At 33.1% G+C, this 17,483-nt stretch overlaps 12 protein-coding genes across 12 annotated transcripts, besides 2 other annotated features; 8 read left to right on the top strand and 4 right to left on the bottom strand.

Annotated features, from left to right (window-relative positions):
- Positions 1–313: 313 nt before the first annotated feature.
- Positions 314–351: a mobile genetic element.
- Positions 352–526: 175 nt separating this feature from the next.
- On the top strand, positions 527–1,582 carry TVAGG3_0982180 (uncharacterized protein; the record flags this gene model as incomplete). The annotated part of the gene is made up of 1 exon (XM_001321075.1): positions 615–1,568. One exon carries the CDS (start codon positions 615–617, stop codon positions 1,566–1,568), a length of 954 nt encoding a protein of 317 aa, XP_001321110.1.
- A 73-nt stretch (positions 1,583–1,655) lies between these two features.
- On the bottom strand, positions 1,656–4,818 carry TVAGG3_0982170 (CNH domain containing family; the record flags this gene model as incomplete). The annotated part of the gene is made up of 1 exon (XM_001321074.2): positions 1,656–4,793. One exon carries the CDS (start codon positions 4,791–4,793, stop codon positions 1,656–1,658), a length of 3,138 nt encoding a protein of 1,045 aa, XP_001321109.1.
- Positions 4,819–6,196: 1,378 nt separating this feature from the next.
- TVAGG3_0982160 (SH3 domain binding) lies at positions 6,197–6,559 on the top strand (the record flags this gene model as incomplete). Its single annotated transcript, XM_001321073.1, has 1 exon — positions 6,197–6,559. The coding sequence occupies one exon, from the start codon at positions 6,197–6,199 to the stop codon at positions 6,557–6,559; it is 363 nt and encodes a 120-aa protein (XP_001321108.1).
- A 461-nt stretch (positions 6,560–7,020) lies between these two features.
- On the top strand, positions 7,021–7,926 carry TVAGG3_0982150 (uncharacterized protein; the record flags this gene model as incomplete). The annotated part of the gene is made up of 1 exon (XM_001321072.1): positions 7,026–7,856. One exon carries the CDS (start codon positions 7,026–7,028, stop codon positions 7,854–7,856), a length of 831 nt encoding a protein of 276 aa, XP_001321107.1.
- A 92-nt stretch (positions 7,927–8,018) lies between these two features.
- TVAGG3_0982140 (Ankyrin repeat family) lies at positions 8,019–8,399 on the bottom strand (the record flags this gene model as incomplete). The annotated part of the gene is made up of 1 exon (XM_001321071.1): positions 8,019–8,399. The coding sequence occupies one exon, from the start codon at positions 8,397–8,399 to the stop codon at positions 8,019–8,021; it is 381 nt and encodes a 126-aa protein (XP_001321106.1).
- A 908-nt stretch (positions 8,400–9,307) lies between these two features.
- Positions 9,308–9,410: a mobile genetic element.
- Positions 9,411–9,462: 52 nt separating this feature from the next.
- On the top strand, positions 9,463–9,892 carry TVAGG3_0982120 (uncharacterized protein; the record flags this gene model as incomplete). The annotated part of the gene is made up of 1 exon (XM_001321070.1): positions 9,528–9,803. One exon carries the CDS (start codon positions 9,528–9,530, stop codon positions 9,801–9,803), a length of 276 nt encoding a protein of 91 aa, XP_001321105.1.
- Positions 9,893–10,275: 383 nt separating this feature from the next.
- On the top strand, positions 10,276–11,264 carry TVAGG3_0982110 (ribosome biogenesis; the record flags this gene model as incomplete). The annotated part of the gene is made up of 1 exon (XM_001321069.2): positions 10,278–11,234. The coding sequence occupies one exon, from the start codon at positions 10,278–10,280 to the stop codon at positions 11,232–11,234; it is 957 nt and encodes a 318-aa protein (XP_001321104.1).
- A 277-nt stretch (positions 11,265–11,541) lies between these two features.
- Positions 11,542–12,844, bottom strand: TVAGG3_0982100 (uncharacterized protein; the record flags this gene model as incomplete). Its single annotated transcript, XM_001321068.1, has 1 exon — positions 12,381–12,812. The coding sequence occupies one exon, from the start codon at positions 12,810–12,812 to the stop codon at positions 12,381–12,383; it is 432 nt and encodes a 143-aa protein (XP_001321103.1).
- Positions 12,845–13,421: 577 nt separating this feature from the next.
- TVAGG3_0982090 (ubiquitin-like family) lies at positions 13,422–14,216 on the top strand (the record flags this gene model as incomplete). Its single annotated transcript, XM_001321067.1, has 1 exon — positions 13,468–13,965. One exon carries the CDS (start codon positions 13,468–13,470, stop codon positions 13,963–13,965), a length of 498 nt encoding a protein of 165 aa, XP_001321102.1.
- Positions 14,217–14,780: 564 nt separating this feature from the next.
- TVAGG3_0982080 (RING finger ubiquitin ligase family) lies at positions 14,781–16,358 on the top strand (the record flags this gene model as incomplete). Its single annotated transcript, XM_001321066.2, has 1 exon — positions 15,062–16,174. The coding sequence occupies one exon, from the start codon at positions 15,062–15,064 to the stop codon at positions 16,172–16,174; it is 1,113 nt and encodes a 370-aa protein (XP_001321101.1).
- A 161-nt stretch (positions 16,359–16,519) lies between these two features.
- Positions 16,520–16,909, bottom strand: TVAGG3_0982070 (RNA-binding domain, RBD family-containing protein; the record flags this gene model as incomplete). The annotated part of the gene is made up of 1 exon (XM_001321065.1): positions 16,520–16,909. One exon carries the CDS (start codon positions 16,907–16,909, stop codon positions 16,520–16,522), a length of 390 nt encoding a protein of 129 aa, XP_001321100.1.
- A 17-nt stretch (positions 16,910–16,926) lies between these two features.
- Positions 16,927–17,382, top strand: TVAGG3_0982060 (acetylation-dependent protein binding; the record flags this gene model as incomplete). Its single annotated transcript, XM_001321064.1, has 1 exon — positions 16,927–17,382. The coding sequence occupies one exon, from the start codon at positions 16,927–16,929 to the stop codon at positions 17,380–17,382; it is 456 nt and encodes a 151-aa protein (XP_001321099.1).
- Between the last annotated feature and the right edge of the window lie 101 nt (positions 17,383–17,483).

Raw genomic sequence — 17,483 nt, 5'->3', positions numbered from 1 at the left:
TTAGGCGTAAAGCAAAAATTGATATTTCATATGGTTTTATGATAGATAAGCATTATATTCCCACTCATTATATTCGTAAATTTTGTGGTTTATCCTTCGCTTTTAAGATCATTGAATTTGATTTTTATATAAAATAGTTATATATTAGAAAATAATATGAGTTTATGTGATATTATTTTTCAGAAGATTTTGTGTTCTTCTTCAAAATTTTATTTTTTTATTAAAAAGAATCTTTACAAAATATACATTTACTTTAATTAATATTTAAAAACGTGCTCTATCAAAAGTTCCAAAAATTCAATATTTTAGCTTTTCTGAGGTGTCACTTTTGATGAATTTCTGTTTACAACAGCACTCATAGTAAAAACATTAAAATTTATAAGAATCGTTATGAAGAAAAATTGAGAACTTATGATTTTTATTTAAGAAAATGATTAAATAATATATAAATAACCATATAAACAACATTTTAGATTCCTCTGAAAAGGGTATCTCAAATTGGTCTATGACCAATTGAATGGTTCGCCGGTTATTCAAGGTACGGTATCAGATTTCATTGAATTTTTTTCGATTTTGAATTGTAATAAGACAAAAAATGCCATTTACTGATAGATATGAATCCAATTCTTTTCACAACAGTTGCCTTTGATCCATGGAACAAATTCTATGGGAATGAAGAAAAAACCATATACAAAGAGCCCTCTTTTTTATATGTAGACAAAAAGAACCAAAAATATTTTGTCACATGTACTAATTTCAAAAATTTATCACCAAATGGAACAATAAGATTTTCTCAGGTCGACGCAGATACAAAGCTTCTTGTATACATGTGTACCTTCTTTTCCTGTATTGCTTCTGATCAATATGGAGCTGCAATATATCTATTTAATGATGGAAGCGTTGTTCAGATTATGAATTATATAACTCAGTGCCAGGTGAAAGGTAGTTATTATGGACATCATTGCTATGTTTCTCCATCTGATACTGCATCAAGTAATAATTTTATTAAATGTACTTCGATTGCACAATGCGGACAATATAATCAAGGTCAAAATACTCTAAATTTAGAAGATGGCGCCATAATTATTAAGGGAGTAAATATATCAAAGATAAATGCCATTTCAGGAGCTGCATTATCAATTAACTCTCCTGATACTAATCCTAAAATTAGATTTTGCAATTTTGCAGATAATACAAATTCAGATGGATATCTTATTAGGACACAAAGAAACCGGGAAACTTATATTCTAAAAACAAATATTATCAATAATAATTGTCAGGGTAATGTTGTTATTCAAGAAATTAACGGCGTCATTAATGTTGATAAATGTGCAGTCATAAATAATCAAAAACAATATAATTTTCAGGTAATAGATGATGGCTCCATTATTGTTTCAAATTCATATCATGATGGAATTTATGGTGCCAGTGATAATGGAGGCAATTTAGAAACAACAATGACCCAACAAATAAATACTTCGTTTTGTTTAGACTACAAAACAATCGATAATTCAATTCGAGAAACCCATGTTATACATCCAAGAAAAACCATTTTAAGAAGAAGATAAAATAACATTTAAATACAAGGGGGAGAAAAAAAATATTATTTGTTTTTTTAATGAAAAAAATGATAAAAATAAAATATTTTTATTTTTTTAGAGATACATTGGCTGAGCGTCATTCTTCTGGTCTTCTTTCTTCACACAAGCAATATGGTAGACCTCGTTTGTTGGAGATATTGATAGCCAGCCATTTCCTACCTGTCTTCCGCATGTCTTGCAGAGAGTAGAGTGCTGTATCTCGCAGTTTCTCTTCTGTGCCAAAACAAGTCTGTACGCTGCATCCAACTCGAGATTTCTTACGACATCCAACTTAATTCTTGTTAGTCTCTCCTTCTCGAGCAAAACAGCTGAAGCTCTCCTTAGTACTGGTCCGTACAATTCCATATCTCCGTCGTCAGGAATCAAGTCGATGAACTTGTCCTCGTAGTATCTGAGTGGATCCAACTGAGGGTTGAAGAGTTCGCTCGGGAGCTTCGACGCGTTCTCGTATGCCTTTGGAACTTTGACAGGAAGAACTGTGTCCTCAGATGGTTCTCTGTGAATCAATTGTGCGACATCGATCCATTCCAAGTTGTCCATGAGCAAGTTCATGTATTCAGAGCCTTCCCTCATGTGTGCCTCGTTGACGTGGAGAGCTCCTGCCTCGAGAGACTTCTTTCTGTCCCTCTGCTGGATGGCGCTTTGCTGTGGATCGTCACTTCGAGGTATCAATTCGATGAATAACAAAGGATTCATGATCTTTTGGAGACAGACCATGAAGGCGACTTCAGGGGATGGCGCACCACGGCAGAACTGCTCAACAGCACCTCGAGCAAAGGCTCCGACGGTGGAAATGAGCTGATTCGCGCCATGAGCGTATAATTCAGCCTTCTGGAAGAAGAAGAGAAGGAGGGGTTCGCTTCTTGCGTATGGGAGAGTGTAATCCGGTTGAGGAATCTCGAATTCCGGTGTTAATTTCGTGATGTATCTTGGATTTAAGCGTGTCAACATGTCTCTGAGTGAATTGACCAACATGTTTCGCTTCTCTTTCATCCTGTCTTCAACGAGAGCCTTTCTTTTCATCAAATCTTTCTCTTTGACAACATCCGGTTTCATTGACTCGGCAATGAAGGCTTCTGTGAGCTCCTGGATCTTCTCTATGGTTTTCTCCTTCGCTTGCATGATCTCTTCTTCGCTTGAAGGGGTGTCGACCATTTCACATTCGTCATCATAGAAAATTAGGTCATATTTCGTGATGGACTGTGGATCATCGACATTGTACTTCTCCATGGCGTTCTCTGGTTGGTTGTCAAGCTTCAACAAAAAGTCAATAAAATGCTCGATGCCTGTTTTATAGTCTGCGTTGACTGAAGATGACTTCTCTGCCTCGGCTGAGGTTATGTACATGTAGTACTTCAGTCTGAGACCTGTCTGGTAGCGAGGAGCAACACCTTTGACCCAGGATTCGAAGAAATCGTGCTCGTCTTGCCTAACTGAGGAGTACATGAAGGCGTTGACGGCGGATCTCGGGGATTTGGCAAGGATCCAGTCTAATTGGGAGCGTTTGTAGATGTTTTCTGGGTCATTGTAGCCATTTGCTGGTTTAATGCGCCTGATTGTGTATGAAGCTTCTTCAGACCATCTCACGGATTTTTTATCTGCTTCGTTGAGCTGTTCCCAGACTTTCATGGCGGTTTTGACACCATTATTATTATCTTTTGAGCAAACAGCTGCTTGGTAGATGGCGAATGCAGGGTGCAAGTGGAGTTTCTTGACTTTCTCGTTCAAGAACCTTGCGATAAGCTGCATATCGTAAGTTGGAGAGGACATAAGGAACTTATCGAGGTGGCGGGTTAAATGGTTGAGCGCGTAGAACTGGAATAAGCACGAGTCGATTGTAAGCAACTGAGATGTCAACGAAGAATTGTTGGAATCGGAGTATGCGTTACGAGTAAATTCAAGGAAGTTACCTAGGGCTTGTTTGACGTCCTTATTGAGCTTCTCTGCTGTAATAGTCTTAGTTCCCTGGAGCAGAATACGAGCTTCGAGCTTTGTTGGCAATTCGATGTAAACTGGAGAGAAAAGAGAAAGAACTTCTCTGATATCATGGGGCCACATGACAAGGGTAAGGATATTAAGGGCCTCTTTGCACATTCCTTCCTTCCAAAGGCACTTAAAGAAGTCAATTAACTCTTGTGGCTGAGTTTCCTTTGGAAGAGCGTTGAACATGTTCATACCGGCATCGATATTCTGATTTTTGACCTTGAAACCGCACTCTGTACCTTTTGTTTGACCACCATATTTCCTAACTTCTGCATCTGTGACAAGATAGAGGGATTCGCCATGGCTAGCGATAATTCTGACATGTCCGATTGGTTTCATCGAGAAATTCTCTTGATGTTTGTATGTAATACGGGCAGATAACATCATTGCTGGGTAAAAGTTCATCAATTTCTCTTGGTAGATGACCATGAAGTCTGGACGTTCGTTCTGAGCATTTGCAACACCTCTGTTATATACAAATTGTTGAGAAACTTGAGTTTCTGATTTGATCATGAAGTTTCCTGGCAAGCAGTAGATGAAAGAGGCTTGGTCGAAGGGAATAATGAGTGGCTTGAGGACAAATGAGGTCGTAACTATAGAGACTGTACCGAAATTCTTGAATAATGTATAGCAATACTTGCTTCCTGCATAGAAAGCAACACCGACATGGTTAATTGAGAGAGCTGTGATCTCTGCTTCTGCTGTGTAGCTTGAACTGTGAAGAACTAATTTTCCTTGCTCATATTTGAAAATAAAAATCTTTGGACCGTCTGAAACTACAAGCGGGTATGTAGTCTTTTCTGATTTGACTTTGACGGCGTCTATTAATTTAGCTGTTTTGTAAATTTCAGTAAGGTATGGCTCTTCTTTTTGAACAATGCAAACTCTACCAGACTGAGATCCAGCTGGGACGATGTGCGAAACTAATATGTTAACGAGATTTTCTCCTTCTTTGTCACCTGGTTTTGCATCTTTTCCTGGCGTAGAAAGAGCGAAGAGACTTTTAACTTTCGATGTTTTTTCAATTCCTAGATCAGGTAATCCTGTTGTGGGATTTGGCCATGAAATAATATGATTCTCCGCTTGATCTTTTGTTGTTTGGATGATTTGGCCTTTGTTTGTGCCAACCCAGACATCCTCTTCGAATGTTACCATGGATTCGATATCAGCTGCTGGAACGGCAAAGCCGACACCTAATGTATCAGTCATTTAAATTGTTTTTATCAAAGAATGAAGAATCGAGAACGATAGCGCATTTTTTTATTTTACGAAGTGATAAATGCTCTAATTTCATTCGTAATTGAAATACATTTAGGATGTTTAGTGATTTCGCATACTCAAATCCTCAATTTCAAAGTTATTGGATTTTCAAGATTCATTTATATGCAAATTTAATTAAATATCCTTACATTACTAGAAATATATTATAATGCCAATTATGTGAAATTGATGAACTTTGAATTTACATTGATAATTCTTTCAGATATGAAATAAAAGTTGGGAAATCTTACATTTTTATTCCCAACTACGATTTTTAAAACTCAGGAAGTTACAAATTTAGGAATGAATCATTAATTGAATTCATAAGAAATAACTTTCATTTAGAAGATGACAAGATACCATTTGTTCTTGTCTTTGGATAAATCAATAATATATAGACATCAATCGATTAATCGTAATTTGATTAGATATTACATTAGAAATTTGTGAAAATATCTTAGTTGTTGTTTGTATAAACTAGTAGTGGATAAGAGGAGCATTAACATATATATAACATGATGGCAAAAATACAAAAGTGTCAGTCTAAACTTTGAAAAATGGACTACGTTTTCATAGTCGATTCTGATTATTGAAACAATTCATCTTTAGAAAAATACTGTACAGAGTATTCCTTTGTAATCAATAAACACAGGTTTGTCACAACACAGTTGCACGCTTCAGATATAAGTGAAGCAGCCAGTGTCATTTTAATGACAGATAAAAGTTCATCTGAAATTGAAATAAGGATTCCTGAAAAAGAATCTCTAAATAAAGCTCTAAATTTATTTTCAACATTCCTCAGACCGGGATTCATCAACGAGAAAATCGATTTCTCAACAAGCGAATGCCATTATGACATCCGATTTTGCATTAAAAATAAAGATTTCATCACCCAATACAAAGATTTCGCAGCTTCATAAATAATTAACAACGAAAATATCGAATCATTCATTAGATATAATTTGAAGACTAGTGATTTTTTCTGAGGTTCCTTCTTACATTGCATCTCATTTATCATCAATTGGACCTTAAAATTGTTCATCATTGATTCATTCTGTTTTTAACTCAATTGATGAAAATATTTTTCGAAAAAGCAAGACGAAATAATTGCAGACTTTGTAACAGCTATTTTGAGCAACAAATTACTCATTGTTTACACCAAAGATGATGTTTGTGAGCTTGTCATGTCTTTTTGCAAATCAGCACCGGAAATCGATACATTTGCGCAATATATAAAATTTGAATTATGCACAGGCGAAACAATTTCTAATTTCATAAACAATTCATTAACGGAAGTATCTTTGGAAATGAATTAAGAAACATAAATGCCCATGCAATTGATTGAAAATTTAATGACATCAAGTAGCAAGCAATTTCAATTCAATAAAGTTTCTACAACTGATGGAAACATCAACAATCTTGACGTTGACAAACAAGATATTGGTGAAGTTTATGAAACATTTAAAGATTGTAGTTATGAAAAGGATTATTATTTAATTAGTTATGCAATTTTGAATAATTTCGATAATCATATTATGCATGAAGCAGTCAAACGAGGAAATTTATCACTTATTCGCAATTTTGTTAATTGTGGTGCAGGTCCAAATCCAAGAAATTATAGAAATCAGACACCACTTCAAAGAGCATTTGAAAGGAATGAAGATATTATAATCAAATATTTTCTGACTGCCCCTAAAATCGATAGAAATTCATGAGATAGATATGGATATACTCCAGTTTATTATGCACAAAAATAAATCAATCTTGAGACTCTCCAAAAGGATGCTTTAGATACAGACTTTGAAGAAGAATAAATGGAGGGTGAATTCAATTTTGAAGATTTTGAAGTAGATTTGGCGAGTATATAAGAAATTGTATATGAAATTATGATATTTGAGGAAAATATTAAACAAAAATTTTATTAGCCATTCCAGAATAAAAAGAGGGGAGCTAAGTAATTTATTTAAATGATGTAGTGTCAAAAATAAAACAAATGGTGAAAAATAGATTATTGAGCATTCGCCATTTCCTGACCTTTACCAGGAAAAAATATGACTGTAATAATCTCACTTAACCATATATAATGACTTCTCACTATATATGGATCTGCACCCCTATTTATTTTTATGTAAATCATACAGGCGTAAAAATTCTCTAAATTCGTTTGTAAGATAATTTTGAATGAGTTTTGAGAATCTTTTTGCGACACCCACAATTAGAATGCCGCAAACAGCCAAAACTACATTCAGAGAACAAATGGAATTTTCACCTCGCATTAAAACACCACGAGTTGAACTTTCAAATAGTTTTCGACCATCTACGGTTGCTAATCCACGTAAACATGAAATAATTTCAGCATCTATACCTATTCATTCACTATTAGCAAATAGCCAAAGAATGAAAGAAATGGATTTACAATATTGGATAGATTCTGACAATCCTTCTGCATTAGAAATTCTTGATAAAATAGCAGACGAAAGCCCACAGCATCGAAATATTCTAAAAAAGATTATATATGAACTTGAAAATCTAGATGAAGAAGAAGATTATAACTTCTTCTCTTTAACTGATACAAAATACGACGAAATTGTGCGACTTCAACTCGAAACAGCTGACATTGAAAAACAAATCAAGAATATGAATAAAGAGATTATTGAATTAACAGCTACTCTACAGGCTGAACAGACAAGACAAAATAATGAACGAAAAGAATACAAATCGTATGAAAGTTTAATGAAAAAATCTACATTTAATTCTAATAAGGAATCTATTAAGCCAATAATCCTCAAACCAGCTCCAAGTACTCAAAATTTAGTTCAAACTCAAGATGATGATAACATAAATAAATTAATGGGAGAAAATCGATATCTTAAAGATCAAGTAAGGACAATTGAAAATATGATTGAAGAAAATAGAGTATTCATGACAAATTATACCTTAAAATCCGCTAAAAAGATCTACAAAGCTTCAAAACGAAAGAAAGACGAAGAACTTAATAATCAATTTATTTGATAAACTGCTCTTAAAAATACATTGTATAAATTATTTTTAGTGCTGATTAAAATAATATACTTTCATTAAATATATGATTTTTTGTAAAAATAATTTTTACGTCACTTTAAAGATGTTACTGAACAGTTAGGTTATAAAATCAATTTGTATAAAAGAGAATGTTTAGAAAAGCACAAGGAGTGAAACAGATTGAAGGAATATTCCGATCAAGTTTACTTTATGTTTCGAGAATAAGGACTCAATTACTAAAACACTGTGTAAGTAATGTTGAATGAACTTTCCTATCAAGTTTATTTGCATAGAATATAACAGGAGACTCCTTATTTTGACTTTGCATTTATCAATGGATGCTATTTGAAGAGAGGTGGATCCATTTTTAGTTTTAGTGTTGATATCTGCATCATGTGAAATAAGAATTTCTGCCGTTTCTTTAGTGTTTTTGGTTGCTGCATTATGAAGTGGAGTTTGTCCATGTTTATCTCTAGCATTGATATCTGCACCATTTGAAATAAGAATTTCTGCTGTTTCTTTTCTATTTTGCATGGATGCTATTTGTTAAGTATTCATTTTGTATTTAAATAGTTTATAACATTTAATCGTTAATTAGATAGTGGAAAAATGACAATTATCACAAAATTGAAATTCTTCCACATTGGCAGCTAAATAACTCATTTTTTGTGGAATTACAATTCGCTTGTAATACTGTCTTGGAAAACATCATGGATTTTCTTCGTCAAGAATTAGATGTTTTGAGCAACTTATCATCCAATCTTTGAAGATGCAATGAAGAAAGGAGAATCGAATTCCTCTTTGATATTGTTGACAATTGCTTTCTAAATAATTTTTAGTAACTTTTAAACTGATTCTATCCAAACAGTAGAGGATGTTTTATTTTCGTCGGGGAAAATTGACAAAACTATCAATGTCGTCTAAAAAAGGGATTTTGCAAGCATGTTTTGGCACCTAAATAAAGGAAGAACATCAATTCCATCTATGTATATAGTGTACAAACACGCAAGATATATCTAATAGTTCTTTATCTGGCTAAAAATTCTATTATTCGAAAATTCGCATTGTCGTCTAAATACCCCCAAACAGTATCAACCTCGAGATTTGAAAAGCGGTGTACTGCCTACTGGAAGCATTTCAATTGTACATCATTATAGTTAGACACAAAATTATTCAAATCTTTGGAGCGCAGGAAAGTGAAGTGAAAGATAACTTTTTTTGTCTTGCCATACGTTTGATATATCTTGGGAAAAATTATATAACTCAGACTATTAAAACTTTGTAGTGGATACTTATTTATCTACATTTTTTAGTTAAGCCAAAGTATTTGTGTAGTTATTCGTACTTTTTGTTATTCGGTCACATCGCTTTCCTTCACACCAGTTGTTATTCGATCACATTTCAAATATTTATATATTTATTTGCACTTTTTGTCATTGGACTCTGACTTTAATTCAAAATTTTGACAATTGATGTGAAGCGTCATTGAAAATCAATCTTAAAAATCTGCATTGAATGCCATGTCATAGGGGCGTAAGTGCACCCTTAAGATAAACTCGTTTTTTTTTTTTTTGACTTGAATGATTTCATTATTTTAAAATGAATCTAATCAAGTCTAAGATTTATGGAGAAACATAGCTCGAGCACCTAATTAAAGAAAAGATGAAAAATCAGGAATATTCCTATAAGAGAACTCCAGAACATAACTGGATTAAAAGATTCCTTGGAGATAAATTTACACATAGCGAAATCCGCGCAATTTGCTCGTGCTTAGCTTCATTATATGAATTAGACTTTCAAAGAGAATATTACCGTACTATGAAGGGCTGCTTTTTCTGGATTCATGAAAATGCTTCAATTTTTACTACTCAAAGAAAGAAGATTCGAATTGTATTCAACGATGGTACTAATACAATCATTCCTCCTTTCACAGACTAATTTATTTCATTTTTATTTGTTTGTTATTCCATATTTATTCATCACGTTTTTGAAAATAAACAAGTTTTCAAGAATTCATAACTGCTAACAGCCTTTAGTGATTTTTTATTGAAAATAAAAATATCTTTCAATAAATTGAAGTTGATATTGAGTTATTTTGCAACAAAAATGTATTTTGACAGCGTTATAAGCTATTCAAAAGCCATCTGTTATGTGATATCAAAAAAATTAAGTTTCCAATTCAAAATAGCATTATTTTGATGATTGAACTAGAGATACTGGATATTTTGTATTAACAATAATAAAATAAAATAGAAGAATGATAGTTCTGATAGTTTCCATTATATATGACGTTACCCCGAGCAAAAGCATTCAATTATTTTTTGATTACGGCAAGATTATTAATTGAGTAAATTGAAAGCTTTGGCCTTTCCAAAGAAATTGAGAAGTTTGTTTGGTTTTCCTTTTATCTGAATGCATCACGAGAAGCATATCCCACAGAAGAAGTTAGACTACGTCACAAAGCTCCATGCTCTCTTCCGCAAGTACCACAAGGTTGTCGTTGTTACATCCATGAACGTTACAGCCAACCAGCTCCTCAACATCCGTGCTGGCCTTGCTGAACACGGCTGCGAGGTTCTCTTCGGTAAGAACTCCCTTATGCGCCGTGCTGTTGATCAGCTCAAGGAAGAACTTCCAGGCATCAGACAGCTCGAAGAACACCTTTACCACGGTGCTGGCCTTATCTTCACAAATGGCAACTTCAAGGCTATCAAGGACGTTATCGATGCTAACTGCCTTGGTTCCGCTGCTAAGGTTGGTGCCATCGCTCCATGTGATGTCATTCTTCAGCCACAGCGCACATCCATGTCACCAAACGATATCAAGATCCTCCACGCTCTTAACATCCAGTGTAAGATTTTCAAGGGCACAATCGAAATCACAGGTGAAAAGCAACTCATCTGGGAAGGCCAAAAGGTTGGTGCCTCTGAAGCTAACATCCTTAACATCCTCGGCATCATGCCATTCAAGTACACACTCAAGATCGAGGCTCTCTACGATCATGGCAACATGTACGACCCATCCATCCTTGCTATCACAGAGGAAGTCCTCGGCGAGAAGTTCCGCACAGGTCTCCGCAACGTTACAGGCCTCGCCCTCGCTGTCGGCTACCCATGCGCTGCTTCTGCTCCACACCTTGTCGGCTCTGCTTTCAAGGACATTGCTGCCATTGCTATTGCTATCGAGCACAACATGAAGCAGATCGAGGATCTCCAGAAGCTCCTTTCCGATCCAGAAGCCCTCGCCGCTGCCGCTAAGGCCGCCGCCGCTGCTGCTCCAGCTGCTGCCGCTGGTGAAGCTCCAAAGGAGGAGGCTAAGGAAGAGGAAGCTGCTGCTCCACTTGACCTTGGTGATATGTTCGACTTCTAAATTACTGAATAAAAGTCAAACATTTTTCATAATTGTTCAAATCAATTTTTTTAATTCTTAACTGATTCTAAAGAGTCAGTAAAACAAACACGGTTTAATTGATTCTGTTAATGTTACATTCACAAATTACTTTTCATGTAACGGGAATACATATGAATGGCCTGCATAATTGTAAGTATTGAAGACTTGAATGCTATTATCTGAAGTAATATATTTGAATGAAAACAACAGACTTTAATCTGAACTATATGATATGTCATAGTTTATTGGGTGAATATCTTATTGTTTGGTATCTTTAGGATCAGGTGCCCATTCAAAACTACACATTGCGTTGAAAAATTTATATTTCAATTATTTTATTATAGTTTGATCATGATATATTGCAACATAATAATGACAAGCCATTTGAATATTTAATTTCATGCTGCCTTGTACTCGAAAGGATTTGTTCAAATATTGAATGAATACAAAATTAATTCTATTGTGGCAAGAGTTTAAGTTTCATATCATAAAGTTGTGTAAATGTGAAAATTTAATGCAATGCGTCAGAATATTGAAACATTATTCATTCAATTTTACAAATTATTGAACAGCAAAGGAATTAATATGCCGATTGCTCATATTATTGCACTTGTAGTTTTTACATTCATTTGTAAATAGATATTAGAGCAATCAAATCTATTCAACATTAGGGATTCTCAATAAAAGGCAAACATTGAATACTATGAAAATATTTTATATAAACATAAGGAATTTACTCCCCGAAACTGATCATGAGATATAATTTTGATTTAATCCTGCGATTATAAGTAAACAGATTCTTAATTTAGAATAAAACATTTTTACGAAGTTTAAGATAGTTTCGTGATGACGTACAACTCCGAGAATAGTGATCGGAGTGTTTTGTTTTAGAATTAATTTACATATATAGATAAATCATGGAATTAATGTTAATATTCCAAATTGCTGTCATTCGGAAGAACTGATCATTAAAAATACATCGTAATCAAGAACGTAATATTAAGATCGTTCAACATAAAGCAATGATACGATGATATACGCTTGAAGCATATCAGATTTAACAAACGGTAAGGTATATAATCGGAAATCAACAAGTATTATATGGAATTTGTAATCGATTAAAAACTACGATAAAAGGTTGGAGTTGATTTCGACAAGATAGTCAAGATAACTTTGCATTTCTTCATCCATTGGTTCTTGTGGAGGAGATTCATTCTCATTGTCTAAATTAATTTCTTTCGGAGCAACATCAACTGGCTTAACATGAGTTTCGGAAGAGTGGTTATTATCATTTATTAGTCTCTTATTATCTGCATTAGATCGTAATTTTTTATCAAAATCGGCAGCAGTTAAATCCTTAGAACATATGGCTGTCAAGTCCTTTGCTAGCTTGTTTTTTGATTTTTGATCGAGTTTACGTACTTGTGTAACCTGATTGGATTCTTGACCGACCTCAAAGTGACTTTGAAGCGAACCTCTCTTTTTACTAGCAGTCTTCTTTTGATCATAATCAGGTGCTTTTTTACTGCTACGTGTCGATGAGAGATTTCGAGACATAAACCAGTAAGGAAATTAATATTACTCGTTTGATTGGCTTATTTTAAAATATAAATGTTTAATGATCAGATATATGTTTTTCGATCTATTATAAAGAATATTATTGCATTTTTCGTTGTAAGGTTTGCAAAATATCAGAATATTATCGTCATTCGGTCAACTATTCATAAAATACTATATACATGTAATCTAGAAAAAATACGATTTTTTTGCCTTCTGAAAATTGAATGACAGTTTCTTCATAAAAAAAATTTGAAAGGTAGATGTATTTTGCTGATTAGATAAGTTTTTAGAATATACATCATTATTATATTAAGTTAATCCAAATCCTATCAACAACTAACATCCATTCAAAAAACTATCGATCAACAATCAATTTCAATGAAAAACGTTGAGCATACAAATCTAATTCAATTAAAAAGTTTCAAATTCAGATCAAATATACATTCCAAATATTATCTTATATAAAAAAACTTATTCAATATATAAAAGGGATCTGAAAAAATAATTCCTCAAATTCGAAAGGTCGCTAAAATATATAGATCACCTAATATATAATATATTTAAATTATAAATCACTATTGAATTTAGCCTTTCAACATTTTTGCACTTTTGTCGAAATTCTCGGTATTTGCCATAAATTTCATTCAATCCGATGGAGTTATATATACACACAGAAGATAACCAAATCATCAGCTTGCCATTTTCACAAGAAGACACACTACAGATGATAGAAGAAAGACTTAAAAAACCAACACCTTTAGAGTTCTGCTGCGATAATCGTATTTTAGCCAAAACAATCAGTTTGTCAACATATCAGATCTCAAATGGAGCACATATCTATGCTGTTAGTCGAACTCGACTTTGCCGTCATCAATATCTCATACAGCAATTTGAGATGCAAAAAATGGCGTCTGATAAGAGAGTCAATTCGATCAAATTAGAATCGGAAAGGCTTAAAGATGTTCTGTTTAAGAAGGTTGAAGGCACATCAAGGTATTATCGCAAAGTTTTAAAGCGATATCATAACATTTCAAAACCAAAACAGATATATGACTTTGAAGACACACCATTATTTGAACCAGATGCACCCGAGCATATCAGTTCAGCTCCGCTTCCAAGATTTTGGACAAATGAAGATAATGACAATTAATTTTTTCATTCTCTTGCTATTCGATTCATCTATTTCCAGATTTATATATATTATTGACCACAGTTTCTTTTGTTTCCACTCAACCACCTAACTGTAATTTCCGAAATTCCCAAATTTCGGTGATATAGATTATTATTTTATCTTTTTGCCCTTATTTTCATTTAATCTGATTGACCAAAAAAGTAATTTTTTTGATCTCGGTCAGATTCTATCAAATCTAGACGCATTAGTGTAGAACTATTTTGCTCTAGAATCAATATATTTCTACATTATGTTCATAGTTGTTTTTAAAATTACATTTTTAAAAATTAATTTTTTTTGTTTTATGAAAACCTTTACTTATATATGCCGTTAGATAGAAACTACCTTATAAATACATCAAAATCAATAAATACCATCTTCAAAATCCCGGTATCAGAAGTTCAACAAAAAACAACAGAAATATCTGTAAACAATAAACACATAAATATGAATCCAGAGACATCTTAGGAATAGAGTTTCCCTAATAAATAATCAGTCAGTGAAGCTTACCTTGCTATTATAGCCATGAATATTCAAATGCTTGACTTTATATCTGCTAATCGAGTCCATAGCTTATTTAATTCATCATTTCTGTATCAAATGCAACAGAACCTTAACTTATTCATTTCGAGAAGATGGCTCGGCCAGAAAATTTGTGAGTCATCGAGAAAATAACCTTATTGCAAAACAAAAAGAATTTAATTTAAATCATTGCATAATAGCCATTATGCCCATATCAAATATTGGCAAAAATTTTAATAAAATTTTAATGTTTTTCTTTCTGATTTTGTATAGCCGCTCTCTTGAATATGAAGGATCATGGTCTGTAGTTACAACGCTAAAGAATGGCATTTCTTTTACAGAAACTGCTCCCTTTCATTTGGAGATAGACAATTATTTTAATTTTCAAGGCAGAAATTATTCCAATTGTTCATTAAGCTTTCTAGCAGCAAAAAATTTTACGTGGAGCTCACAATATTTCCCAGCGAAATCAATATTTTTCCCTGAATTTAATGCTTATTACATATATTTTTTATCTCCTTCTTTTAGAACATTTAACGACTCAGTTTTATTTATGAATGCAGTAATCCAATCTTTCAATACTAAAAATTTCACATTCGAAGACATTCATAAAACAATTGTTGATTATATCTTAACTACAAAGTTTATTGCACCATTCTTGATCTCATTTAATGCCACTGTCAAAGACATAAATGGTGTTCCTGGATTAGTAGGCAGAGAGCTTTTTAGTTCCAAAAATGTTACGTTTTTATCAACATTGGTTGATCCAACGAAAATTCAAAAGTTAATAAAGATTTTTACAGTTATACTAGCATTTTCCGTAATATTTAACTATTATGGATGGAAAAGTATTAATTCTTTATTTACTTCCATGCAACCATCTCTGCAGCTTTCACCGCTTAGTATATCATTACATGCAACATTTGATTTTGCACATACCGTGTTTGTTACCTTCAAAATACCTGCCACAAGCTCAGAATCATACTTATATTTAATTTTTGTTGTTTCAGCAGGAATGCTGGTATATGTATTCTTTGAAAATACATTTTCTGTAAGAATACATGCAATACACACCGTTGATCAAACAACAATTCCATTTTGGATCAGATTTCTTTCAATTATCGCTTTACATTCATGTTTTATAGCAACTCATTACTATATACTTGAGAATCTATCTCAATATCCATTACTATCATTCATTACAATTTCTTCTCCTTTCTTGCCACAAATTATTTACACATTTTTCAATTCTAATGCAAGAAAGAAGGATAACGTTTTCATAATCAATGAGTTGATATCGAAATCCATTATAATTCTTTATTATGGATTCATTTCAAACCATATTTACAAAAAAATTTATCCTCGCGAAGCATCAATCGCTTTTGGATTACTAGTCTTCCAAGCTATGCTTGTTATATTGCAAAATCAATTTGGAAGCCATCTTTGCTTCCCAGATTTCTTATTTGCTGAATCATATGACTATTATCAACCTCATGAAATTCAAGAAGGAGAAGTCTGCCCAATTTGCTTTTCTCCAATAGAAATTGATGACGAAGTAATGGTTACCCCTTGCGAACACGCTTTTCATGCAGAATGCCTTCAAAGATGGATGGAGGAAGAACTTGTTTGCCCAATGTGCAGAGCTAATTTACCGCCATTAAGATGAGTTTCATGCTTTTCTTTTTAACTTTTATTTTTGTTTGAATAAATTATATATATTATGTCTTTTAACTTAGACTTCACTGCTTTGCTCATGAATTCATGAATTTAATATGATTGAAATAATATAATAAATTTGAAAAAAATTCAGATCAAAATTTAAAAATATTATGCACTTATGATAAAGAAATTTAAACATACATTTTATATAAAGCATATTGGACTGTTCATTATTGAAACAGGCTAAATTTGAAAATAAATTTTTTCTGTATTATGTAAACAATTCTTGTAAACATTGGGCATGACAAGATGTATCAATCTAATAAGAAAACAAATAGATTAGGTAGCCCAATTAAAGTTTTTCACGCCAAAAAACAGGTGGTTCGGTTCTTGTAACATTATAAAGATCGGAACTAGTTTGTGGTTCATTAAGATCTATTCTGGAATAGGAAGAATCCGAAAGTCTAATGTAAAAATTAATTTCTTCAATTGAACATTTAATCATGTTTAAACAGTACCCTGATCCTGGAGGAAACTCCATTCTATTCAATTCATTAAATGCGCGCTGAAGTTGTGCTTCTGTCTGATAAATAACGTAACCATTTTCATGTGAAGCCGAAATAATCATTGTTCTAATATCACCTTGTGATGCAAATAGTGATTTCAAAGCATCTAAAGAATATTCCTTGGGCAATCCTGAAAATGAAAATGCTGTAGGCTCCATAAAAAGTGGCACTGACATGTGATATAATAATTTGCATGAATAGCTATGAATATGAATTTGCTGTAAAATGTACCGACAAACTACTAGAAAATCCATTATGTATAGAATTTACAAACCCAATATCCCGTAATGAAACATGGTCTGAAGCATATTTCTCAATAATTAAAAAACCGATGGATCTTTCTACTGTGAAGTCCAATTTAGAACAACAATACTACGGAAACTTAGATGAATGGAAACAAGATATATTCCAAATATGGGCAAACGGAAAGGAATTTAACGGTCCCCGTACATTATTATATGTTATATGCGAAGTATTAGAAAAGAAGTGTACAAAAATGTTTTCAAGGGTCCCGCGAACCGAAAACGATCTCATAAAATTCAAAGTTGAGCGCATCAACAAAAAAATCAAAAAGCTCCTTGATATGGAGCTACCAGAGAACAGCCTTGCTCCAAGGGCTCCAATCGAAACCTTGAACCAGGCTGTTTAGCCACTTTTCTTGTAATTTTTGTTTTCTGTTTAAATATAGATTCTCTTTGTTGTATTAATTCAAATTCGAAGTATTTTTGAAGCCCTGATAGGCAATCAATG

The sequence above is a fragment of the Trichomonas vaginalis genome, chromosome I, assembly GCF_026262505.1.
Source record: "Trichomonas vaginalis G3 chromosome I, whole genome shotgun sequence".
NCBI lineage: Eukaryota > Parabasalia > Trichomonadida > Trichomonadidae > Trichomonas > Trichomonas vaginalis.
The sequence above is the reverse complement of the archived record's forward strand: the minus strand, read 5'-3'. Positions and strand labels throughout refer to the sequence as shown.